The sequence below is a fragment of the Accipiter gentilis genome, chromosome Z (assembly GCF_929443795.1).
Source record: "Accipiter gentilis chromosome Z, bAccGen1.1, whole genome shotgun sequence".
Taxonomy (NCBI): domain Eukaryota; kingdom Metazoa; phylum Chordata; class Aves; order Accipitriformes; family Accipitridae; genus Astur; species Astur gentilis.
Window position 1 is genome coordinate 47,596,381 of NC_064919.1, and position 27,141 is coordinate 47,623,521.

The window sequence follows — 27,141 nt, forward strand, 5'->3', positions numbered from 1 at the left end:
GTAAAAGCTTTTGGTTCAAAAAAATAAAAGAATTTGCCCTAACAAAATCTAATGTTCATCCACCATAACCCTTCCCAGAGTACCACCAACACAGACAGAGCAAAGTTAAAAGTCCATATTTACCTTTCTTGCCTTTTTTTTTGCACAGAATTCCCTGCCCCACACCCTATTCTTCTTTCTAGCTTTATAACTCACTGTCTGTCCTGAACATGTTCATAGACATCGCCCCATCACCAGTTACTCCCAGGACATTAGTCTCCATATCTTATTCTCCAATCTAGTAGACAGTGGCTTTGAAGTAAAGATACAGTAAGTTCCAAAGGTACCATTTGCAGACAGGAAACATGCATTTTCCAGAACCTCCAGAAGTCACATTTAAAAACTGAGAGTGCAAGAAGTAGATAGAACCAATTTTGGCATGGGTTTGGTGTTTTGGTGTGGGTTTTTTCATTTGAGTTGTGGGGATTTTTTTTGTTTGGTTGGTTTTGAGGGGGGTTGTGGGTTGGGGTTTTTTCATAATTTATGGTTCATCATAATGATATGTATGGCACCAGGTTCAGCAAGAGGAGCACTAGTAGGTGAAAAGCAGATGATCAATTTTCTGACAAAAAAAAAGGGGGGGGGAAGGGGACAGGAAGGAAATACACTCTGAAAAAAGCTGCTATCCAGTAAGAAGGTGAAAATTCTCTGCAGTCTAACACAGAACACATAATGTGGCTTTAAAGTTATGGCCCAACTCTCACAAAAAAATTGATATATTCCTTTAGTGCGAGCACTTACCATCATTTTCTGTCTGTTTTGGAAGTTTTCAGTAGAAAACTGACTCCACCTGGTATATTGGCTTTGTGTTGCTTTAAATGAACTGTATACCCACAGTCAGAAGCTAATGGTGGCAACACTAACAGTGAGCAACATATTATTTCAAATTCAAGAAAAATGATGAGATATATACATCTAGGCACTAGCCTAGACCCTTCTTTTGCTACTGAACCAACAGTCAAATAAATCCTTAAGGAAATTTTGCTCCTGATACTGTCTGCAGAGATCAGAAACTTAGCTACTAGGGCATTTGCTTTTATCTGAATCAAGTTCCAGCATGTTTCAGATTGGATGCTTTTAGCAGGTGCTCAACAGGAAATCCAGGTATATCATCCAGGAGTGGCAGACTGAGCAGACTGTTTGGTGCCAGTGCATTGACTTTTGCAAAGCAGACAAGAGAAAGATTCAGGGAATGTCAGCACTATAACAGGTGGAATAATTGCCCTATTACTGCAATGCAAAAGGTGACATTTTGGTAAAAATCACTTACCACATGGACAATGAAAAAGCAACCTAGATCAGTCTAACACTTAAAACAAATGCATGTACATATGTAACAAAGATTTAGATTACCAGGCCACTTACCTCCCAAAACCTAAACTCTTGTTGAAGAAATTGCTTTTTCTATATTCAAGCATTAACTGTAAAGTAAACTTACTCTTTTGCAACGTTGAGGAACATTACAGACAAGATTCACTGTTGTAGTGGAAAAGCAATTTTTAGCTTCATAGATTTTTCAGATGACAGACCCTCCCATTCACAACTAAGAGACTTCAATCACACATATGACTGAAGTATCATATACTCCCAAATAAACCTCTTTCAAGCTCTTTCAGCAAACATCCATCTTGGATATATAATTTCTAGCTCACTTTTTTGTCATGTGGACCATAGATAACTTTTCAGCCTTCAAAACACTAGCTCCCATAAAAGATAATACGAAATTATTTTGATGTGCCTCATGTTTTTGCTGACACCTTCGAAGTCATTGATATCTGACAGAAAAACATTTGACTTTTCAGAGCGTCTTGTCTTTTGAGACTTTTGATCAATTGTACCTGCCAGCAAGTATATCAGCAAGAACAAAAACACCCATGACAATTCCTTTACAATCACTTACACAAGATTTTGGTCATTTTAACTTGGAAGTTTTTTCAACTACTAAAAACACAGGATAACTGAAATTATGATTAACAACTGGGGATGTCCTGTTGCCCATTCAGTATACCAGGGATTTCCCTCTGAGTTCTAAGCAACACGTCTCCTATTCTTTAGCATGCCTTCCTACACAACACAGTTCTCATGGTTTAGGTTATAGTCCCTGCCCTTCTGTAGATTCCCAGTCACTTCTAATTAAAATAAATAAATAAAAGACAAACCTATGCAGGCATATTACAATTGTTTAGAATAGCTACAAAGTCAAGATAGATTACCTATCTCTTCTTAGCGGTTAACACATTTGAAGTTTTATGTTCTCCTGTGTTTCATTAACCAGATACAACTTTCTATGATTGTCAGCTGAGCTGAAATACTCATTAGCCTTCCACACCACCACTCCAGTCTTCTTGCTCTGTCAAGTCCTGTCTCCTTTCCAAGGAAGATTTCCTTTTCCTACTCTTGAACAACTCTCTGTATCTCCAAATTCATTGCTATTGAGTCAACCACTATCTCTGAAGCTCTCAAGAGAGAATTCAACATAGGAAAAAGGGATTATACGAGCCTAAAATGAAAGGGTCATTAAATTCTACAGGAAACACTCTATGTGCAGGACTGATATTCAGTAAATAACTATTACACTTTTTATTTTCTAGGCTACTTAGAGTCTGTGACGGTCTTCCCCCTTAAAGTAAAGCAGTGAATTTGTGTGTGGAGAAACTAAGATGAATCTGGCACAACAAACATCCTCTGAGCAAGATGAAAACAATCATCCCACGGCAGATCCATCAAGTTCTGCAAGCCAAGTGCAAGTCCCACACAATTAGTTCCCAGCTTATACTAGCCCAGAAAAGGATTTACATTCAGCATCTGTACAGAACAGTCTGTCCTCTACTCTGTGACTGTATATGCCATACGTCTGGCTAGCTTGACCTGTCATTTACTGAAGTAGGAATTTCACAGAATAAAAAAGAAACTGAAATGTTGGGCCAGTTAAGTTCCCAGCCTTCAAAAGAGCAAACTCCCAGCAGCAGCCTAAAACAACGTAGGGTCAGATTCACCAATGCAGTTCCTCAGCTAGAGCAGGCTCAGCGGTAAACTCCACAGCTACTGACTGGCTCGTATAAAGGCTTCTCTCCAAATGCTAAATGAAGCTTCAAAGACAGACTGTCAATCATGTCACTGGCCAAGAATTTGGGGAGCAACACCACCTTATGAAGTAATTCGTATGCTTTGGTAAACCATATATGTCATAAAAGTGAAAACAATCCTCATCCATATTTCTGAACATTTTTAATTCCATTTACAACTTTGAATTACTCCTCTCATGTATGTAAGACCAAACTCTTTCAGCTGTCAGGCAGAAAAGAAACTAGACTAATAAGAATGGATACATTTGCATTAAAAATATTCCACAAAACCTAAACCAAAAACCTGAAATCAGTTTTAAGTACCACAAGACTACATTACGGTAGTAGCTCCAGTACTTATACATGCTTCTAATTCCATTTTATCACTTGAAAGCTACTCAAGCCTTACATTTTCATGACAGTAAGCCCTTTGCTATCACTTTCATCCACCTTTCTGAGATGCTAGAAAGATACAGATCACAGCAGAATCCTTCAGAACTACACCAGCAGTGAAAGAAGAAGGAAAAAAAAAAAAAAAGCTGAATTTGGCATATCTAGGGCTGACAGCTACCTGCAGCCATCAACTTTCCAGGTTTAATTTTTCCTACTGCAGTAATGCATCTTAACTGCAAAAGTCCTATTTTTAATGAGAGCCCTCTTAGACCCCAACATGTAATTTTCTGTGAGCCCTCCAGTCCTTCTAAAACTATTCCTTTAAGACTGTCTCCAGTCTTACCTAGGCAGCAGAAAGAGAGTATTCCCCCACCTCTGAGATTTACACAAAAATTATCAGATTACAGGGTTCTAAAGAACTGTTGCTTGTGGGCTCCATTAAGAGCAAGGAGGTAAATTCCTGCTCCTCCTCCATCATGCCTGCTGGTCAACTGCTGCAGCGTGACCAATGGTGAAGACAGATAATCCCAACAGGTACAAGAAAGGAGCAGGGTGGGGGAGAATGTGTCCGGAATAAAGGATGGTCACTTTCCTCCCCTTCTCTTGCAATGTATCTATTCAGCTTTGATGAGCTGCACTGGTAATGGCAGCAAATTGAACTGTTATCTCAAAAGGACTCATGTATAATATTCAGTGAGGGGTAAAAGGAAAACAGTGAAGGCAGCAGGCATCAGTTGGGCACTACGTGATTCAGCAAAAAGGATATGCCCATCTAAAGGTTACAAATGGCCTTCCTTAACTGACAGAAGGGAAGAGGATTGACAGTTCAATGGGACTTCTAATCCCTCAAAACGTGAGCCAAACATGTGCCTTCACATGCAGCAGTGTAATCTTCAGCCTGCACTACCTATATATATATATATATATATAATTATATGTATATATATTAAAAAGGCAGTCTGAAACTATCTGCAAGGCATACAGGATAGAAGAGATATTTAACATTCCTTCAGCTGAAAAGCTGTTGCTGTGTCACTGATTACCACTTAAAACAAAGCTTACAGCTGACTCAAACATGAGGCTCAGGTCTTTCTGATGTCATTTGCTGAGTGCAACATACCTTACGTTCCAAGCAGTGGTGAAGTCGGGATTCAGCAGCAACAGGGTACATGTGATATCTATCAGCTCTAAAATGATTGAACAAGAGAAACAAAAATTAGTAATGATTCACACACAGCAGCGTTCTCTCTGCAATCCCTGTCCTTTCTCAAAGTCTCTCCTCCACGGGCTGCTGTACCGATGGATAACCCCACCTCTGTAAAACACTGCCCTGTCTCATTCCAGAATAAATGCTAGCTTAATTTAAGAGGGAGCAAAATCTGCCATATCCTCCTTTTTCACTATTTAAAATAACGGACTTCTGTCTTGCTAACATTTGCAGCTGGAAGTTTCTGACCTCTGTCTGTACTGCTATAAACAAACATACAGTATGCCCTCAGCGAGGGACAGCCATTACATAGAATCTGTATTTAGTGATTTAAATTGCAGACACACTATATATAGCATAAACAGAGAATTCTTCAAAGAAAATCCAATTTTTATTTTTAAATAAGATAGTACCATTAAGAATATACCCTACTATTTCAGTAAAAGTCTGAGCTGCAGGTGGCTGCCATATACCATACCATTACAAAAAATACACATACTATAAAAAACCTGTAGCTAGGAATATGAAACACCATGATGATGAATCAGGATCACAAAATAACTGCTAATTGCACAGAAAACACTTCAAATATATTCTGAAGTGACAACCTTCCTTCAGACTGAGGTTTTAAGACTAATTCACTAAAAAAAGAACAAACAGAACATTTGTTTGTATCCCTGCATTTAAGCACTGGACAGACTGTAGATTTATGTATTACACTTATTTTTAACAATGTCGTAAAAACAAGACTGAGGCATACAGTTGCTGAGAATGGAAGAGTAATTTCATTGTAACCTATCTCTTTGCAGTCCACTGCACCATTTGAGCAGTGTTGAGTCCCACCAGGGTAACAGCAGAGATTCAAGAGGCATCTCCACTTAAGCTTGAGATACTAGGGACTATCACTATGTTGGGTCCCTTAAACTCCGCTCTCAGGAGACAGTGTCAGATCAGTTAACCTGTCCCACAAACACAATTCTTAAATTTACATGGTAATTTTGCAATTGAGTAAGAAGAAGAAATTTGCTTCAAAACTGAAGTTGACTATCCAGGCTTTTACTGCCAAGAAAGTTGGGCTACATTCTCTCCTAATCACCCCGCATTTAACATACTACACAGATTGTACTCCAGGTGATTTCCAGCAAATAAGAGGCACTTCATTACTTTTTAAGAAAAAAAAGGAAAAGGAAAAGGAAAAAGAGGGTATTCTCATGGAACTACATCTCTGGTCAGTGCAGTTAGTATGACTGTAAAATGAAATTTTAAAAAGTCACTGATGAAATCAACAATAACGGAGTGTATTAATTCAAAATGCAAAGAAACATGGTTTCGTGTATCTTTGAACCAAGACTTTGAAAGAAGTTAATATTTAAGTGGGTCAATAGAGTGGAGTACTTTTGTATATTACTGTATGACTGCTCGTTCATTTATGTCCAACAAAGTAATCTGGTGCTTCCCATGATGTTCCCGCTTATGGGAACATGTTATTCCACCGTGTAATGTGGGGGGGAGGGAGGTGGGGCAGAATTCTTCACTGCACTAAGCTGTTACAGTGGTATTTTTAAAATTATCTCAAGGCACTAACTTAACTTGCCATTTTCATGAGTTTTAGTTGAGATTTTTTTTCTCCTTTAATGAAAGATTTCCTTTTAAACCCCTCTTTGTTGCCAGGGAATGAATATTTCTCATATGTGCAAAGCTTTCTAATTTGCTGCCTAAGCATACAAAGCTTTTTCTTTGACTTATCCAATCCCTGAATCAGCAAAGTACTTCAACGCCTATATAATTTTAGACAGATTAATTGCTCACTTGAAATATCCAGGATTACTCACATATGTAAAATTAAACACCTACTAAGTGTTTTGCTGGCTAATGTTTCAATTTACATTCAAAAACTTCATTGGCAACATTTAACAAAATACCAGTTTTATAAGGATCTATAGTTAAAATTGTGAGCTGTCATTGTTTTGTTTAATTTTCCATTCTACCTTCTCAAAATATCTGTCGTTATTCTGTATTTTTAAAATCTCTCAATTTTACATATCACAAATATAAGTAATTAAGTGCTCTGATTATTCTGCTACTATTACCTTGTGTCATAAACAATACACAAAAATGCCTTTCAAAATGCAACAGGCTAAGAGCTAATAATAACTCCTCCAAAGTAACATATATCTTTTTCACATCAAATTCACAGTACCTACTACATGCCAACTGAGAGTTTTTTCAAAGAAAAAAAAATATCAGGAATTGCAAGTTTTGTTGCTAACACAAAGCAAGGCTAAATACCTTTATTATTTAATTGCACTTTTACCCCATCCAGCGAACTTTCTCTCCAACTGGTGGTTATTTACAAAAACAAACAAACAACAACCCCTTCTACCCCCAAACCCACAAAATCCAAAACACAAAAAACTTTAATACTAGTTTCCCCCCTAGACAAAAGAGTCACATATATTTTAAACTTGCTTTAAGTTATATTTAATCTGGACTGCCAGCAAATTGCTGGCTTAGTATAATTTTTGAAACATATTATGCAGAGTTCAGCACACCAAATCTAGGTTGATTGACACTTCCCATGGTGAACTTTATTTTCAGCTGCTTATCACTTTGCCAAGAGGTCAGTAGGCTGCATCTGAAGGCTCCAATGCTCAACCATGGTAAGTATCAATGCAACAGGACTGTGCAATAGAACAGATGTCTGCAGGACTTTTTCATTTTCTACAGGTGGGAAATGTGTTTGCTATAGGAGGGAAAGGTAAATGAAACTGTGCAGTGCAGGATAAAAGTAGAGACGCAGCAAAATGCTGCAACAAAAAACAGGATTTAGAGGCAGTTCTGAATCAAGTCATAAAATTTTCTGAATTTTTGACTGTTGGATTTTCTAAACAGAATAATGGTTTTAGTAATTATTAGGTACTACCACTGTATATGATATGGTTGACAAGACATGTTAAGCAAAAGCTTATTACAGCCTAGTTCAGACATTTGAATACGTTTTGTTTTCATAGTCTTCATGACTCCACTTAGAACAATATAGTTTGTTTATCCTACTAAGTCATGATTTCCAGTTAACATGACTATTCTGGTAATGTCAAAGGTCTGGAATAGCACCAAATCAAGCCCAATTTGAAAAGAAGCTTGTCTACCATTTTGTCTGTTTTCCCATTACAGAGGTTCACTGTATCCTGAACATTATCAAAGGAAAGAAGCAGACAAAAGGAAAATCTCAAAGCATTACCCAGCTCTTTCATGTTGATGTTCTTTGATGCTTTGTGCAATACGTAACAGATGAAGATTTCATGAAGTGTGGATTCTGAGCCAGAGATGTCAAATGACACAATTTTAGTAACCTCTGAGCCACTTTTTCAATAGAAAGTCTTATGACAGATCTGGCACACAAAGACAGTAGTTGCCCGCTAGCTCCCTCTGTGTCAGTAACAAAAATCAATGTCTTTTATTTACAATTTAAAAGTACTTTCTGCTGGATACATTTTAAGTAAACTATAGCATCATAGGTGCTCACAACATACATGTCCTTTTGTACTTGAAAGTCTCCCCAGCTGCAAAAGGACAAATATGACAATGTTTTTAGTTCATTTTCTTTTTAAATATGGCTGTATCCAGATTTTTATTTTTATAAGTGTATTGCACTAAGATGTACTTCTCAGAAGAGTGTTGTAAAAGTAGAAACACAGATTTATGGGAAGTCAGGATATTCTGGGAGTATGCACAACAATACTTTGCATAAAAAGAGAAGTTTGTAACAATTTCAGAAAACCATCTTGTGATAATACAAAAAATATGCATTCATAAATCAAAAAAAATACTGGAGAAAGGACAAAAACATATTGTAAAATTAAAATTTCTAAACTGGAACAATAGCCATAAGAGAAGTAGTCATGATTGTGGATTCCAAGTATCCAAAAGACAACATAACTGAATTAAACATCTGTCACAGTAAGCTATCAATGACTGAGTATAAATTCTGAATTTGCAATCAGATCACAATCACTGGTTTCTATCAGAACTGAATGCATCAGCAGCAACTTGGTGGCAGCTATCAAAAAGATCCAGGTCTTACTAGGTCCAACCATAAACCACCGAGACCAAGTAAGAAATGGAGGTTACTCATGTTAGAAATACACATCCCCTAGGAATAAAAGTTTTTTAAGGATGTCTGTAATGAGAGAGAATATTAAAGAAAATAAATTATGTGAAATTAAAAAATAAAGGGCAATGTAAAATTTACAAAGTCCACAAAACACTCTTCCTAGATAATCACATAATGACATGACATCAACCTTCTGTTTGGGGGGAACACACACACACACAAAATCTGTTAGATAAAAATAAAATACGGAGAATTAACAGGTCAGCCATACTCAACAACACATTAAAGCATTTCAACTTTCTTAAGCTACTCTTCTGAATGGAGAATTAACTCCAAGTGTCAAGCCAGTGCTTTGTAACTCTAACACCACCCAAGGTACACTGCCAGCACTGGAAAACTGTATGTTGGCAGTGGAATGGGTTCCTCTTTACCATGATCTGGCTTGCAAAGAGGTAGAAAGTTCCTATGTACAACCTCTCCCCATCCACTAGAAGGCAAGCACCTTCATGCTCACGTTGCAAACCTTCTCTGCCATTTAATGCTACTCTTTTCAAAATGTTTGCATTATAGATCCATGTCTTGGTAATAAGGAATTGCAGTCTGTTTAGTAAGTCTAGACCCCGCCCTCAGGCAAATAAAACTAGGCAACATTCATTGCCTTAACAATGCTCACCTGCTAAGATTCACTAAAGACCTCAATCTTCTTTCTCCATATCACCCCTGAACACAAAAGAAGCTCAAATGCATGTTTATGGACTCGGCTAACACCATCTGATCATCCCTTACTCTACACTTTAATGAGGGTAAGTGTACAGCTGGCTTCATGCACTTAAAAGTGAAACAGACTATAGTACTAAAAAATTAAAGAGAAAAGCAAATGGCAGTTGTATCAAGAAAGAGATGTTACTAACTGTTATAAATCGACAGAGCCAATCCTATATAAAATTCATAAATTTATTGAGAATAGCAAGCAAGCAGCGCTGGGCGGCCGGGGAGTCTGCGCTCCACCAACGGCTCGCAACTTTCTGTTATAGTTACATTCCTTTTATACAGTTCATGCACCCCTTTCTTGCAAATTTCCGCCTTGTCTTGCTTCTTTCTTCACTCCTGCAGGTTTGTTAATGGGTAGTTTCAGTCAATCTTCCAAAGGGAGAGTGTCTTTTGATGTGGAGAAATGCAGTCCCGGTAGAGTTAATCCCCTTATCTGGTCAATTATAGCCGTTGTCTTTTCCCTCCTTATCTAGTAAGTTGTAGTTGTTGTCTTTTCTCCTGACCTTTACGCAACATTTAGGCAAGCCTTGCTTATTTACATAAAGCATTTGTTCAATCACAATGTGTCCCTTCCCAATTGGTATGTAAGCCTTATTGTCTTCTTTTAATTCAACAAGACTTACACAATGTCAGGGAACAATTTGGTTCCCTGTTGATTACACTAACCACACCTCTTTCCTTAATCTACACAGACCTACTCTCAAAACCTATCTGTTCAAGATAGTACAGCATGTTAGTTATGTGATGACTAGATGCTACAGTTTGCCTCAGATGCCTGCTAGCATCCCACTATTTAAAACATAATTATTTAACTCCAGTTCATCAAGCAACCAGGGAGGTTGCTGTAGCTATAGTTACAGTCAACACAACTGTTTTGGGTTTGCGTGGTGGGGTTTTGGTAGTGGGAGAGGGGCTGCAGGGGTGGCTCCTGTGGGAAGCTGCCGGAAGCTTCCCCGGCTCCAAGTCGGGCCCACGGCTGGCCCAGGCCGAGCCCGTCAGCGACAGTGGCGGCAGCGCCTCTGGGATAATTTATTTAAGAGGGGGAACCTGCAGTGAGCAGGGGGATCGGGATGTGAGAGGAACCCCTCTGCAGACACCGAGGTCAGTGCGGAAGGAGGGGAGGAGGAGCGGGGGAGGAGGGGATGCCCCTGCAGCCCCTGGTGAGGCGGCAGGCTGTGTCCCCCCAGCCTGCGGAGGGGAGCCGGGGAGCAGATGCCCACCTGCAGCCCGGGGAGAGAGGAGCCCACACTGGAACAGGGGATGCCAGCCAAGATGGCCGTGACTCCATGGGAAAGCCTGAGCTGGAGCAGTCTGTGCCTGAAGGACTGCAGCCCGTGGAAGGGACTCTGTCCTGGTTTCAGCTAGGATAGAGTTAGTTGTCTTCCTAATAGCTGGTACGGTGCTATGTTTTGAGTTTGGTATGAGAAGACTGTTGATAACATTGATATTTTCAGTTGTTGCTAAGTAAAGTGAAGGATTTTTCAGCTTCTCATGCCCAGCCAGCAAGAAGGGGGCACAGTCAGGACAGCTGACCCAAACTGGCCAACGGTGTATTCCATACCATGGAACGTCACATCCAGTATAGGAACTGGGGGGAGTGGGGGCAGGGGATCGCCGCTCGGGGACTGACTGGGTGTCAGTCGGCGGGTGGTGAGCAATTGCATTATGCGTCACTTGCATATTCCAATCCTTTTATTACTACTATTGTCATTTTATTAGTGTTACTATTATCTTTATTAGTTTCTTCTTTTCTGTTCTATTAAATTGTTCTTATCTCAACCCAACTTTTACCTTTTTTTCTGATTCCCTCCCCCATCCCACTGGGTTGGGGGAAGTGAGCGAGCACCTGTGTGGTCTTAGCTGCTGGCTGGGGCTAAACCACAACAGCCCTTTTGGTGCCCAACGTGGGGCACGAAGGGTTGACACAATGACAAGCCTAACCAGAGCTTGTTAAAATTGATTTGTTACAAGTATTTATTACATTGGTCTAACAGTGACTGGTCACTGTGTTGATTTATGCATTCTTAAGAGTTGTAACACTTGTTTTTAGAGTTGTATTATGTATCACCCCACTTGCAGTATATAGTCCCTGTGCTACTGCTTATCATCCGTGGGAGGTGGATTAAGGTTTTCGCTTTGATGTATTGTGTAATACTGGCTTATGGTATGATAAAATTACTGGTTGCGGAACTAATCCAGTGTTTGCACTCAGCATTGTTGTCACTTCTATACTTCGGGAGCCATCTGTGGGAAGCTATTAATAATTACACCATTCACCCTTCTTCCTCAGAGAACCAATCTATGGGCGAGACACCTTTCTTCCCCAGACTAGTTACAATGGCGTTCGAGAATTTTGGAAAATTTGAATACCCTTGGGATCTTGAGACCAGTATGGTCCTATTGCTAGGAACTAGCATATTCCTGAATGTGGTTCAGGCCTTGTTTAAGGTTAAACAACTATTGAAGAAGATCACCCAGAGGTCTGCTCCGAGGCTGGATAATTACAAGTGGCAGGGTGTGTGGGGTAGTATGGGCAAATGCCTAGGGTGGTGTTCCAAAACACCTCCAGTATTTTGGAACTTCACCCTTGAACAAGTGCAGAATCCTGAAAAACTAGCAGAACATTTGGAAAAAGTATGCTGTCATCACCCTGACAATTCCAGGGAGACGCAACTCACTGCAATGTGCTGCATCCTGGCCCATGCCTGTTCAAACCCTGTTTAATACTACCCAGTATCCTCAAGGGGAAGAGAAAGACCTTGGATCTAACAACAAGGTGACAGGCACTGTGGCCACTCCAACCCCTGCATCAGTATCAGTTGCCCCCGTACAGAAGAAGAAATATACAAAAAAAACCCCAGTTCACTTAGCGAAGGATGAATGTGAACCAGTGTCATCACAGGAACAGGAGGAAGAGGCAGAACCAGAGGTAATCACCCGATCCCTATCCTTGAGTGAGCTGTGGGATATGTGAAAAGATTTTGGCCATCGTATAGGTGAGCACGTTATCACCTGGGTGCTCCGATGCTGGGGTAGTGGGGCTAGTAGCCTGGAATTAGAAGATAGGGAAGCCAAGCAGCTGGGATTGCTTGCCAGGGAAGGTGGCATTGACGAGGCAATTGGAAAAGGGGCACCAGCTCTCAGCCTCTGGAGGCGACTCCTCTCAAGTGTGAAGGAAAGGTACCCTTTTCAGGATGATATTTTATGTCAATCAAGCAAGTGGACCACCATGGAGAGAGGTATCCAATACCTGAAGGAATTAGCCGTGCTAGAGATTATTTATTGTGACTCAGATAACACACAATCGCCTAAAGATCCAGACAAAGTCCAATGCACGTGACCCATGTGGCAGAAGTTTGTACAGAGCCCACCATTGTCCTATGCCAACACACTGGCAGTAATGACCTGGAAAGACAAAGAGGCACCGATGGTGGATGAAATCACTCAGCAACTCTGGCAACGTGAAGAAAATCTTACCTCCTCCGTACAAGCCTGCATTGTGGCTGTGGAGAAGCTGTCCCAGGATGTCCAGCAAATCAAAGAGGGTATGTCCCACTCCTCACCTGTAAGGACCAACATCTCAGCTATTAGGAGTGTGTGTTCCTCTGCCAGAGAGAGAATACAGAAGGAACACACCACGAGGTGCCCTGTGATTCTACCTGTCTGACCACAGAGAGGACATGAGGAAATTGGATGGAAAACCTACCTCGGTCCTAAATGCACGGGTATGTGAGCTGTAAGGAAAAAGCACCACAACATGGAATTTTCCCAGGAAAAATGCCACTCCAGTTTCCAAACAGAGTAGAAGGGCTGATCTTATTTCTGATCCTCTTGAAGGGGCTTTTGAGTCAACTTCACAAGGAGTGGGTAATGGACACTCTGACCAGATTTAGAGGGGCCCTGCCTCCAGCCAGGTGGAGGAAAGGGATAACCAGGTCTATTGGACTGTGTGGACTCGATGGTCTGGCATGTTAGACCCACAGAAGTACAAGGCTTTAGTAGACACTGGTGCACAGTGGTACTCTAATGCCATTGAGCTATAAAGTGGCAGAACCCATCTGTATTCCTGGGGTGACAGGGGGATCACAAGAGCTAACTGTGTGGGAAGCTGAAGTAAGCCTAACTGGGAGTGAATGGCAGAAACACCCTATTGTGACTGGGCCAGAGGGCCCGTGCATCCTTGGCATAGACTATCTGAGGAGAGCGTATTTTAAGGATCCAAAGGGCTATCGATGGGCTTTTGGTATAGCTGCCTTGGAGATGGAGGGAATTAAGCAGCTGTCTACCTTGCCTGGTTTCTCTCAAGACCCTTTAATTGTGGGGCTGCTGAGGGCTGAAGAACAACAAGCGCCAACTGCTACCACAACAGTGCATCAGCGGCAATATCACACCAACTAAGACTCCCTGGTTCCTATCCACAAGTTGATTCATCAACTGGAGAGCCAAGGAGTGATCAGCAAAACTCACTCACCCTTTAATAGTCCCGTATAGCCAGTGCGAAAGTCTAATGGCGAGTGGAGACTAACAGTTGACTATCATAGCCTGAATGAAGTTACGCCACTGCTGAGTGCTCCCATGCCGGACGTGCTAGACCTCCAATACGAACTAGAATCAAGGACAGCCAAGCGGTATGCCACAATTGACATTGCTAATACGTTTTTCTCAATCCTTCTGGCAGCAGAGTGCTGGCCACAATTTGCTTTCAATGGAGAGGCATCCAGTGCACTTGGAATCGACTGCCCCATGGGTGGAAACACAGCCCCACCATTTGCCATGGACTGATTCAGACTGCACTGGAAAAGGGTGAAGCTCCAGAACACCTGCAATGCACTGATGGCATCATCATATGGGACAACACAGCAGAAAAAGTCTTCCAAGGGAAGAAAATAAACCAAATCCTTCTGAAAGCTGGTTTTGCCACAAAACAAAGTAAGGTCAAGGGACCTGTACAGAAGCCTAGTTTTTAGGAATAAAATGGCAAGACAGGCATCATCAGATCCCAATGTATGTGATCAACAAAACAACAGCTATGTCTTCACCAACTAATAAAAAGGAAAATACAGGTTTTCTTAGGCGTTGTGGGTTTTTGGAGAATGCATATTCCAAATTACAGTCCAATTGTAAGCCCTCTCTATCAAGTAACCCGGAAGAAGAACAATTTTAAATGGGGCCCTGAGCAACAACAAGCCTTTGAACAAATTAAACAGGAGATTGTTCATGCAGTAGCCCTTGGGCCAGTCTGGGCAGGACAAAATGTTGAAAATGTGTTCTATACCGCAGCCGGGGAGAATGGCCCTACCTGGAGCCTCTGGCAGAAAGCACCTGGGGAGACCCAAGGCCAACCCCTGGGGTTTTGGAGTCAGGGGTACAGAGGATCCAAGGCTCATTATAATCCAACTGAAAAAGAGATACTGGCAGCATATGAAGGAGTTCGAGCTGCCTCAGATGTGGCTGGTACTGAAGCACAGCTCCTCTTAGCACCCCAACTGCTGGTGCTGGGCTGGATGTTCAAAGGGAGGGTCTCCTCTACACATCATGCAACTGATGCGACATGGAGTAAGTGGGTCATGCTGATCACACAATGAGCTCACATAGGAAACCCCAGTCACCCAGGAATTTTGGAAGTGATCACAGACTGGCCAGAAGGCAAAAATTTTGGAATATCGCCGGAGGAGGTGACGTGTGCTGAAGAGGCCTCACTGTATAATAAACTGTTAGAAAATGAGAGGCAATATGCCCTGTTCAATGATGGATCCTGTCACTTTGTGGGAAAGCACTGGACGTGGAAGGCTGCTGTATAGAGTCCTATACGACAAGCTGCAGAAACTGCTGAAGGAGGGGAATTGAGTCAGAGGTGAAAGCCATCCAGTTAGCATTAGACATCACTGAAAGAGAAAAGTGGCCAGTGCTCTGTCTCTACACTGACTCATGGAAGGTGGCAAATACCCTGTGGGGGTGGTCACAGCAATGGAAGCAGAGCAACTGGCAGTGCAGAGGCAAACCCATCTGGGCTGCTGCATGGTGGCATGATATTGCTGCCCAGCTAGAGAAGCTAGTGGTAAAAGTATGTCATGTAGATGCCCACATACCCAAGAGTCAGGCCACTGAAGAACATCAAAACAACTAACAGGTGGATCAGGCTGCCAAGATTGAAGTGGCTCAGGTGGACCTGGACTGGCAACATAAGAGCAAGCTATTTATGGCTCGATGGGCCCATGACACCTCAGGCCACCTGGGAAGAGATGCAACATATAGATGGGGTGAACTTGCCCATGGATACTATTGCACAGGTTATCCATGAATGTGAAATGTGCTGCAATTAAGCAAGCCAAGTGGTTGAAGCCCCCATGGTATGGAGGGTGATGGCTGAAATATAAATATGGGGAAACCTGGCAGATTGACTATATCACACTCCCACAAACCCGCCAAGGCAAGCACCATGTGCTTAGAATGGTGGAAGCAACCACCAGGTGGCTGGAAACATATCCTGTGCCCCAAGCCACCACCCAGAACACTATCCTACGCCTTGAAAAGCAAGCCTTGTGGCAACATGTCACGCCAGAAAGAATTAGGTCAGACAATAGGACTCATTTCCAAAACAACCTTATGCACACCTGGGCCAAAGAGCATGGCATTGAGTGGGTATATCGCATCCCCTATCATGCACCAGCCTCCTGGAAAACTGAACAATACAATGGACTGTTAAAGACTACATTGAGAGCAATGGGGGCTGGGACCTTCAAACATTGGGATACACATTCAGCGAAAGCCACTTGGTTAGTCAACACCAGAGGATCTCCCCCAATCAGGATGGCCCTGCCCAGTCATAACATTTACATACTGTAGAAGGGGATAAAGCCCCTGTAGTGCACATTAAAAATACGTTAGGGAAGACAGTCTGGTTTAGTCCTGCCTCAGGCAGAGGTAACCCCATTCGTGGAATTGCTTTTGCTCAAGGACCTGGGTGCACTTCGTGGGTGATGTGAAAAGATGGAGAAGTCTGACGTGTGCCTCAGGGTTCTATTAAATTGTTCTTCTCTCAACCCATGAGTTTTACCTTTCTTTCCAATTCCCTCCCCTATCCCACTGGGTAGGGGGGAAGTGAGTGAGCGGCTGCGTGGTGCTTAGGTGCTGGCTGGGGTTAAACCATGACAGACCCACACTGGAGCAGTCTGTGAAGGACTGCAGCCCGTGGGAAGGACTCACACTGGAGGATTTTGTGGAGAACTGTTTCCATGGGAGGGACCCCACACTGGAGCAAGGGAAGAGTGAGGAGTTCTCCCCCTGAGGAGGAAGGAGCGGCAGAGACAACGTGTGATGAACTGACCCCAATCCGTGTTCCCTGTCCCACTGCGCTGCTGGAGGGAGGAGGCAGAGAAAAACCAGGACTGGAGTTGAGCTGGGAAGGAAGGAGGGGTGAGGAGAAGGTGTTTTTAAGATTTGGTTTTATTTCTTATTATCCTGTTTTGATTTGATTGGTATTAAATTGATTTTGTTTTTTCCCCAAGTTGAGTCTGGGTTTTTTTGCCCATGATCATAATGGGTGAGTGATCCCTCCCTGTCCTTGTCTTGACCCATAAGCTTTTCTTTATATCTTCTCCTCCTCATGCTACCAGGGAGCTGGAGGTAGGAGGGAGGAGTGAGTGAGCAGCCTCTGGTGCTTTGTGGCCTGCTGGGCTTAAACCATGACAACAACCCAAGGAATAGTGGCTGTTGGGTGCATTCCAGGAGGGGAAGACAGTCCAAGACAGTCATTTTAAAGCACAATGGACACAGCCAGTGTTTTATGGATTAGGTTAGTTTCATGCAAAAAAATTAAAATATGGTAACAGGCCCAAACTGAAACCCAGGTACATGTGAGACACCAAAGGTCTAAACTCTGTGAATAGTCAGGAGGTGTTCTTCAACAGAAAAGATATCCCTCTTTCTGGGACGCAAAAATGTGAAAAATGCTGCAGCAGGTAGAAGATACTAGAAAGAAGCCTCAAAAAAAAATGAATAAACACCAGAAATAAGACAGTGAGATTAAGTCTAGAGTAAGAATATTTTTTATGCTGACTGCTATTTAGAAGAGACCTGGAACCATGAACAAAAAAATTATTTTCTTAAACTACAGTTACCCTTTTTCATTCTTGCTCTGAACAGAACAGGACACTTTGTAAGCAGTCAAATATCTCCCATGTCACATCTGTTTATAATTCCTTAACAATTCAAAACAGACAATATAGACTAAAATATGCACCCTCAGTAAGTTTGTAGACAACACCAAGTTGGGCAGGAGTGTTGATTTGCTTGAGGGAAGGCAGCCTCTACAGAGGGATCTGGACAGGCTGGATTGATGGGCCGAGGCCAATTGTATGAGGTTCAACAAGGCCAAGTGCCGGGTCCTGCACTTGGGTCACAACCACCCCATGCAGCGCTACAGGCTTGGGGAAGAGTGGCTGGAAAACTGCCCAGCAGAAAAAGACCTGCAGGGGTTGGTCAACAGCTGGCTGAATAGGAGCCAACAGCATGCCCAGGTGGCCAAGGCCAACAGCATCCTGGCCTTTATCAGAAACAGCATGGCCAGCAGGACAAAGGAAGTGATTGTTCCCCTGTACTTGGCACTGACAAGGCCGCACCTCAAGTACTGTGTTCAGTTTTGGGCCCCTCTCTACAGGAAAGACATTGAGGTGCTGGAATGTGTCCAGAGAAGGGCAACGAAGCTGGTGAAGGGTCTAAAGAACAAGTCTTATGAGGAGCAGCTGAGGGAACTGGGGCTGTTTAGTCTGGAGAAGAGGAGGCTGAGGGGAAACCTTATTGCTCTCTACAACTATCTGAAAGGAGGTTGTAGCGAGGTGGGTGTTGGTCTCCTCTCCCAGGTAACAAGCAATAGGACAAGAAGAAATGGCCTCAAGTTGTCTGTGCCAGGGGAGGTTTAGATTGGATATTAGGAAAAATTTCTTCACCAAAAAGGCTGTCAAGCATTGGAACAGGCTGCCCAGGGAAGTGGTTAAGTGATCATCTCTGGAGGTATTTTAAAAGATATGTAGATGTGACGCTTAGGGATATGGCTTAGTGGTGGACTTGGCAGTGTTAAGTTTATAGTTGGACTCGATGATCTTAAAGGTTTTTTCCAACCTAAATGATTCTATGATAAATAAAAAAATGTGCATCAAGAATAACATAAGATACTATTCTCCAAATGGGTAACTTACCATCTTTGTTCAGCCATTGTTTTCTTTGTCTGTAGAGGACAAGTTTATTGTGGACATACGGCAAAAGAAACTTGACACACCAGCTTTCCACACCAAGCTTGTTTTCTAGCAGGACAATAGGGCTCCGGTTATACCTGGCTTCAGGGCAGGGTATTAATCCAATTTCATCTCTTAAAAAAACAGAAAGAAATAGTTAAACTTAATTCCAGTAGATGCCAATTATTCTTCTCAATAGAGCAGACTGGCAATGTTTCCCGCCCAGTTAGTCCATCACCTTTTTTTCTGTTTTTACCAAAACCTGTACTCATTATCCTCAACTCGCCTTCTTGATTCTTGCCGAACTGCAGGTAGGGTAAAATACATTTTCAGAAAGCCATCCTCTGCAAAACTTAGGCAGTATATTAACTTGGCAAATGAATGATTCAAACATGTTTTAAGGCATGAACAAAGATTTAAGTTGAGCAAAAAAAGTAAATGTGTTTTACCTCTGCACAATTTATTTAGACATAATATAAAAGCCGGTTGTGGTTTTGAGTTAAGAGCAACTACAAAATTTTGTATTAGCTCCCCAGTGCTGTAGCGATAGCAAACCAGAAATATTTTAAGACTTGCTGAAGACTATGGAAGTAATAGCCATGATTAGATGAGCCAGAATGAGTTCAAAAGGAAGACTCCTTTCCGTGATTCTGGCTCTTCTCAATCTTAAGATAAAAGGAAAAGTTTTATTAGATTTTTCCCAAAGATCCCAAATGAGGAAGGCCCCTTTATTTGTATTTTTAGATTATCACCTAAGCATTTTAACTCAGCTGCATTAACACAAGTACCCCTGGCTTTGTGCTCGAGATGTGATGGAGCTGTAACTGCTACTGCAAGTGAAACAAAACATGTTAACCAGTAGAGGCACCTGACTGACTCAAATGTACCCAAGTGTGCCCTGCAGCAGCATGACCAGGTGCTTTGAAACCAAAGATCAGGCAAAAGAAAGTCACATAGACAGCAACGTGCGCACCTCCACATGTACGTTTCCACACGTCCCATTTTCCCTTCTCCTACGCAAGGCAGTCTGCTGAACAGGGGGAAGATTTGAAACACAGATGCTGGTCTGATTAAACAGCAACTTTGTGTGAGAGGCTTTAATCAAGGCTTTTAAAAAAAAAAAACAAAAAACAGTGATGGCCACAAAGATACATACCAGCAAACAAAGCAGAAGAGACTCAGCTGTTTAGTTTGAAAGGGCCATATCATATTTTACTTTTTCCTCAGCTTTCTCTAGTGTGTAGGGATGTTGGAAATGCAGCTTTAACAGATTCTTAGAAACAAATACAGGTTGTCAAGCATTCACACTGGTTTGGACAGAAAGCAACATTATTTTATATTTCCATTATGCATGATTTCTCCACCAACTCCTGTTTAGTGGAAAATTTTGTTGCTGAGGAGGGACATCGTCAGATCTTAGTCAGAAAAAAAAAAAATAAATTTCTTGTGATCTCAGATAGAAAGCAAATCCTCCACCTTAAATTTTCTCAAGACAAGGTCTACAGATACACTACAAGTGTCAGCCCCACAACCCCAATTCAATTATCTTAACCTAATTTTCTTACTGGACAATCTGAGTGTACCAATTTAGTTCTGTGTCCTCACTGGATTAATACGAAAGTAATCAAGAGTGACGCCATGTCCTTGTTTAAGAAAATACTTGCTTGTTCAGAAAGCAGATTTAATCTTCCATACATCACAAGCCACAAAGAGCACAAGTAACTCGAGGTAAGATATTTACAAATCACTTGGCTCTGTCTCCAACCACACACCCAGGTCCCTTACAGCTCCCTGGTCCTCAGAGAGGAAAACAGGTGTTTTCCTAACCCATGAACTGCAAGCAATGGGTATCAAAGCAAGATCCTCATCTCTGCTGCTCCACACTCAACACAAGTTAAGCTCTTCAAGAAGCTAGTCAGATTAGACCTAAAACGACATTCCGGTCTGCTTCGTTCAACATGGTACCTTATAGCCTGAAGTTTGTACTGGCTCCTTTCTTTTATGAATGTTAAACTCGGTTCTTGGCCAAACTTTGCCTGGCCTTGCATAATGAAGATGCAGTCACCCACAGCTTTGCTAATTAACTCAGTGAATTATCACAAGAATTTACCAGCTGTTGCTTACAAACAGCATACCAAAGGTAAACAGCAAGGAGAGCAAGGAAAAAAAACCCAAACCATCCATCCACACCTTCACCTCTTACCAAATACAAAAGTTGAGGTAAGGTGAGGTAAGTTTCACAACACCGCTTTAAACATACCAAAACGACACACAGGTAGGGTTTTTTGCACAGAGCTGACAAGTCAGCCTGAAACACCCCAACTCCAGAACACAAAATTGGCAGAGGACTAGACCACTGCATAATGAAATTCACCACGATACAGTGCAACACAAAAAATGGTTTATCTGTTAACTACTTAGTTTTTGCTAAGATGCAAACCAGGACTTGTCATTTGGTAGAAGTGTTGTCTCCAACACCTTGGTATTGTTTTTGATGATCCGTGTGGTTCAGAAATCACATGTTGCATTCAGCTCCTGAAAAGGAACAGAATTCACAATGCAAAGTACCAGGAGGGCGGATTTATCCAAGATGGGGTGCCCACCTTACAGCCAAAACAATTCATTCAAACCACCATCTATTTCTGCTCCTGAAGGTCCCTCGATCTGCAGGAGGAGTAACAGGGCAGGTGTGTCAGCCAAAGAGACACTGCCTCTGCTCTATCCTGTACCCAAAGAAAGCTTCCGCAGCAAGACTCGTAAGCAGGTGCCACTGAATTAGCGCTTGTAAAATGAAGTGACTGAAGTACCCTTCGTCTTGTGCAAACCACCCCTGGCCACGTGACAGAAGATGTGCCTGCTCACGACAGGATTGCCCAAACTCATTGCAGGATGGAGGATGCTTCCATTTAGGTCAAGTGACAGGTGTATGCTGCTCACAGTCCTGAAGGAGACACCAGTTGAGGGCTTCTGTTTGTTGATATTTTGTACTACCAGAAGCACCATCTACTATGAAAGTAAGATTTAATTTCTCTCCTTATCCCAGTTTTCTGATATTGCCTCTTGAACTTTCGGAGTTATTTGGTGCTTTTACATTTATTTTCCTCAAAGGAAGCACCACCAAGTTCCAAAACCTGCATGAATTATCTCTGTATTTACAGGATACCACGCTAGTTCACATTCCTAAAATACACCGTGGAAGCAGCCAGAACTTAGTGGAAGATTTTTAGCTAGGTTGTCATGAAGTCTGCAGCCATTACAGAGCTTCTTCAGCCAGTGCTGAGGCCAAAGAAGATGTGCCAGATGAGACCTGGGAGACCGTGGAACTGCACACTCCAGACCTGGTCCACAGTGCAAACCTCAGCTGTGGCAGAACAGTACTGAGAAGCTGCTGCAGGATCTGCCTCAAGACTCCCAGTCTGTTGACTCAGCCATTCAATGGCCCTCCCCAAATAAGCCCTAGCCAACCTACTTTAAACTTTTAAAACCATGATGATACAAAAAAAGTTCCTTCTTTCACATAATCGCAGTACCACAGCACTGTTAGGGAAGGAGGCATTTCTTGTGATGCCACCATGACGGGTCTTCAGCTTTAGGTAGCCCATGTGAAGATTCCTTCTCTCATTTTTTTCTGGAAGATCATCTTTAAAATAACCCAATCTCTCCCACAGAATTAGACAGAGGATATTAAATAAAGGCTGGGAGATCTGAACAAGGCACAATCAGTGGATACAATGCAACTATGATTCTCCTGACAGTAAAGACTAGACCTACGTAGCTGAGTAAAGCTTTTAATACTGGAAGACAATCCAGAGCATGGACACTTGAAAAGTGTATATTTTTACATTACAATAAGTCTCATGAAATGACTACATGGCTAACAAATTTACAACATTTGAAAGCTAAGGAAAAGGGTGCCTAAATCTAAGAGATAAAACTTTTTTTTCCTTATCGTGCAGTGTGTCATATACACATGATTCTCTTTTAGAATTTCAGATAATAAATGAATTTGCACATTACGATTAGCCATTATCTTAGTGGTACAACTAAAATCTTTCATAAATGAAAGACCAGTAATATATTACTGAAATCCAAAGTACTTCTAGCCAATATTTGCTTCTAAAGAAGCTATAAATATGACACTTTCACTCTTTAGGAGTTTCCTTTTGTTTGCTCTCACATTAATCTCCACTTGATTGGAAACTGCTGCAGTAACAAAGTTCTGCACTGATGACCCCTCTCACTAACTATTACAAACAAATTATTTTTACTTACTAATGGTATATTTGGAAGTACAGATGCTGCACAAAGGTATTAAACAATCTAACAAAAAAGAGCATTGGCAAGAAAAATTTCATACTCAGCTACAGTAGAGACTTCAGGAAATATGTTTCTTTCTAAATCCCCTGCAGAGAAATTTGCCGACACTTGATTCAGAGTTTCGTATCTAACAAAATGAACTGTGGTGGTTTTCCTACATTAAGACTGTGATGAATTGAGACAAAAAATTATCTGAGCTACAGTGACATAAATGATTCTTGGCAAACCATAAATGGTATCCTCAGCTTTTGTACACAAATGCTAGGCTACCATCTGAGAGTTCATCCTTCCAATTACACCCATCAAATTCATGTACTTTTCTGACAAGTGAGTCTATTTCTGTTTGACTTCACATGCAAAATAACAGCAAAGTTCAGAAAGAAACTATACATTGATCTTCTCACTGTTGGTGATCCGTTCAGTTCCAGGGGGATAGCTCAAGTATATGACTTTATCATGACCTATGCTTATAAGACCGGGTAAAAATATCTTCCAGTAAATTTCATAGCCTTACAAAATTGAAAGCAAGCATGCTGACACAGTTATCTGGCTGAAGAAAGTGTAGCTATCAGGCAGACAAGGCAAAAAGAATTTTGTGTTGTATAATTGAAGTAAGCTCGTCTTAAAAGAATGAAGTCTTGCTGCAAATTTAATTTAAAGCAAAGAAAGAGAAACAACAATCCAACATTCTACTTAGTCTAAAACTGTATTTTTACATGCTTTTTAGTGTTGACCAGAGACAACACCCCCTTTAAAACCTACGAAACCATGAACCTACCAGAACAAAACACCCATTCTGACAGATGCAAAGGGGGAAAGTGAACAGTGAAAAACAAGGGACAACAAATGCTGGAAGAGAGATGAGTAGGGGATAAAAGTATGAGATGTGAAAAGGAACATCATGCGCGTGACAGATCCCTTATTTTCAGTGGAGCCAGGAGATAACATGTAAAAGAATTCAAACCTGGATCCGTGACATGAACAGGCTGCTCAATTCAAGAGGGCAACATCTGTCAGCGACTGCAGCTGCTTACGACTGTCTTGACCACCAGCAGGAAGAGAAGATGTCTCCAAGTTACATGAAAATGTCTGGCCAGCATGTGTGCAACCTGGTGCTCTAGAGGCAGAGAGGCATCGTAGCAAAGGGCCTACAGTCTACAGTGGCCATGCACAGTCCCATTTCAAGTACTGCAGGTCAGAAGTCTAGCAGACTGAATTGCTGCTTTTTCTGCTTTAGGGGGTAAACTAGCAGTAGCTTGTGCTTTCTCACTCAAAGCATGACACAGCTCATCAGTCTCAAAGCACACAACTCTTGAAGCCGACTTTCACCTCTGAGATTGCATCTATGATATAAAATGGCAACAGCAGCATATTCTTCAAAAACACAAGCTCATAGTTTGCTACCAATAAACAATTCCAGGGAAGGAGTAGGAACTAAGAAGAATCAGAATATTCATTCACAAATACCGGCTGTTTACAGCTCATTATGCCTCACAACCTAAAAATGAAGCTTCGTGGCAAAATGCAGTTCTTTTTTAGACAGCATCCATATGCTGTATTTTAAAACCTGGCCACCCACCCAAGTTGCTTACTACATCTATAGAAACATGTGGGTATTCATTCTAATCGTCTCTTTTAAGCAAAGGGATACATTAAGTGCCTGCAAAATTCTCCTACGTAGTTGTTTAGCATACCATTTTCTGGAACAGATTAATAGGCCACCACCTCAGAGACTGCAGCGTTTCCGACCAACACAAACATACCGTTCTTGCGTTATGAAGTTGTTATCCATTATGTGCTACCTCATTTGCCATAACCACCATGGAGTTTACACAAACAGATAGAAAGACGCTTCCCTAAACAGTCTGTGTCTTAAAACAACAAAGGACGCGGAAGGAGATGGAAATACAGAAGGTACCTAAACCAGCGTCTCAGAGCTGGCCAGCAGTGGAGCTGAAAATAAAACACAAGCCACCCGACCCCCGGATTGTTCGGTAAACCCGATTCTCGCTCGACAGCAATAACCGCAGCTCGTATTTACAGAGTCACCCCGTCTGTCTCCTTCAAAACAACACACAGTGAGAAGCGCGGGCCTCTCTACAAACAGGTACGGACGCGAAGGCGGCGTTCATCGAACCGCGCCGTTCGTGCGAGGGTGCAATTCCGTGGGCTTCAGCCCCGAGCTCTGCTTCCACCAGCGCTGCGGCTCTGCCTCGGACATGGGCCGACCCGGCTGCCTTCAGCGGGGCTCGGCACGCCTGACCCGCCCGCAGGCAAAGGTCAGTCCCACCTCGACTACGCTACCAGTTCAACGTTGCCAAACCTCAATTTCAAGTAGAGCTCGCTCAAGAACTTGTCTTAAAAAAAAAATAAAATAAAATACATATATTCATCGCTTCCAGGTTTCAGAGTCCTCACCGATTCCCATAACCGAGTGCTTTGTACTGAGGGGGCTGGTTTTGCCGCCGGGCTGACGAAGCAGCCGCGGGGCCCCCGGGCAGCAGCCCCCCCCCCCCTCTCCCGGGCAGCCGGGCCCCCCCCCCGGCCGTCGCGGCGCAGGTACGCGGCGTTATCCCAGAAGAAGCCGAGGCAGCCGGAGAGCACGGAAGACACGCGGCACCAGCGACCTGCCCCGGCGAAGCGGAGGTGCCAGGGCAGCCGGCCGGCGCCCGCCCTCCCGCCGGCAGGCTGGCGCGCCCCGCAGCCCCCGCGCCGGCTGCGGGAAGCCGGCGGGTCCCCGCGGCCCCTCACGGCGTGACCTTGGGCCCGGCACCCGGCCCTGACGGGCACCGCCGCGCCCTCGCCCGCCCGGAGCCGAGGGAGCGGGGCCGGGGCGGCCGCCGCCGCCGCCGCCGCCGGCCGAGGAGCACGCACGGGGCTGAGCGGGGGGCAGCGCTCCCGGCCCGGCCGCGGCCGCCACCGCCGACCGCCGTCCCCCGCCCCACTCACATGTGGGGGTTCCGCTGGAAGGCGTTGCGAATGTCCTTCACCACCCGCTGCACCAGCACCGCCACCTCCTCCGGCGACTCGGCCATCGCCCACCTGCGCAGCCGGACCCGCCGCGCCGGGCCGGGCCGCGCCGCGCCGGGCGGGCAAAGCGCTTCCGGGTCAGCGGCCCGCGGGGAGCCGCGGGAAACGGTCGGGCGGGGCGGGGCGGGGCGGGGCGGTCTCTCGGCTGGCGGTTTGTAGCGCCGTTACTGGAGTTTGTTTTTCGGCCTGGGCGTTCGGCCGCGTGGCTTCCAACGGCGGGCGGGCGGGCGGGGGCGGGCGCGCGCGCGTGTGTAGCTCCCCCTGGCTGCTGAGGAGGGTCGGGTGCGGTTAGCTGCAGGCCGAGCGTGAGGGGCCGATTTAAGTGCTGTGTTTGGCTGTCGTCCGGAGATTTATTGCGAAGCGAGTTGTTTCACAGAGCGTTAACTGTGCGTAATTTAGCTGCCTCTCAATTGAAAGCTTACCATGTGGTCGTCATCCGCTCCGTTGTTACCCTCACCACCCCCGAGAAGGGCTAGTAGACCCGCTGGATGTTCTCCTTCAGAAAAAAAAAAAAAAAAAAAAAAAAAAAAAAAAAAAAAAAAACACCCAAACAAACAAACAACAAAACCAGGAGAAAGGGTCCAGAGAGAAGAACGCCGCGGTCGGGGATATGTGTAAAAGAACGAATAGAAAGGTGGGTGTCCCTTAGAGAAACATTGTATGTGTTCTCACATGCTGAAGCTGCCAGGTTTTTGCTGGATTTATAAGTAAACTAACCTTAAAGTAGAGATGTGTTTCATGTTGGCGCTTGCCTTTTCAGTAGTTGAATTTCATCGGATTTCTTTGGATGGATACGACAAATAAAAAACCCAGGGAGGTGATGCCTGCAAAGAATCCCAAGTGAAGCAAGACATTAATGGAAGCTCAGCGGTAAAAGCTGAAGAGGATGTGTTGGAAACCTCTTCAGCCTGCCTGCCGAAAGGTAACTTCTTGCTTTTTTAATGTTTTTTTTTTCCCCAATATATTCCCTGA

General features: G+C 43.2%; 1 protein-coding gene across 2 annotated transcripts in view; it reads right to left on the bottom strand.

Moving 5' to 3' along the window:
- Window positions 1-26,227, bottom strand: part of PTAR1 (protein prenyltransferase alpha subunit repeat containing 1) — a 40,236-nt gene extending 14,009 nt beyond the window's left edge. For both annotated transcript variants that reach the window (XM_049795494.1, XM_049795493.1), the window contains exons 1-3: window positions 26,089-26,227; window positions 18,787-18,956; window positions 4,618-4,684 (exon numbers count right to left, since the gene is read on the bottom strand). In XM_049795494.1, coding sequence (XP_049651451.1) covers window positions 4,618-4,684; window positions 18,787-18,956; window positions 26,089-26,174 — 323 coding nt within the window. In that variant the 5' untranslated portion in view covers window positions 26,175-26,227. The remainder of the gene's footprint in view (window positions 1-4,617; window positions 4,685-18,786; window positions 18,957-26,088) is intronic.
- Between the last annotated feature and the right edge of the window lie 914 nt (window positions 26,228-27,141).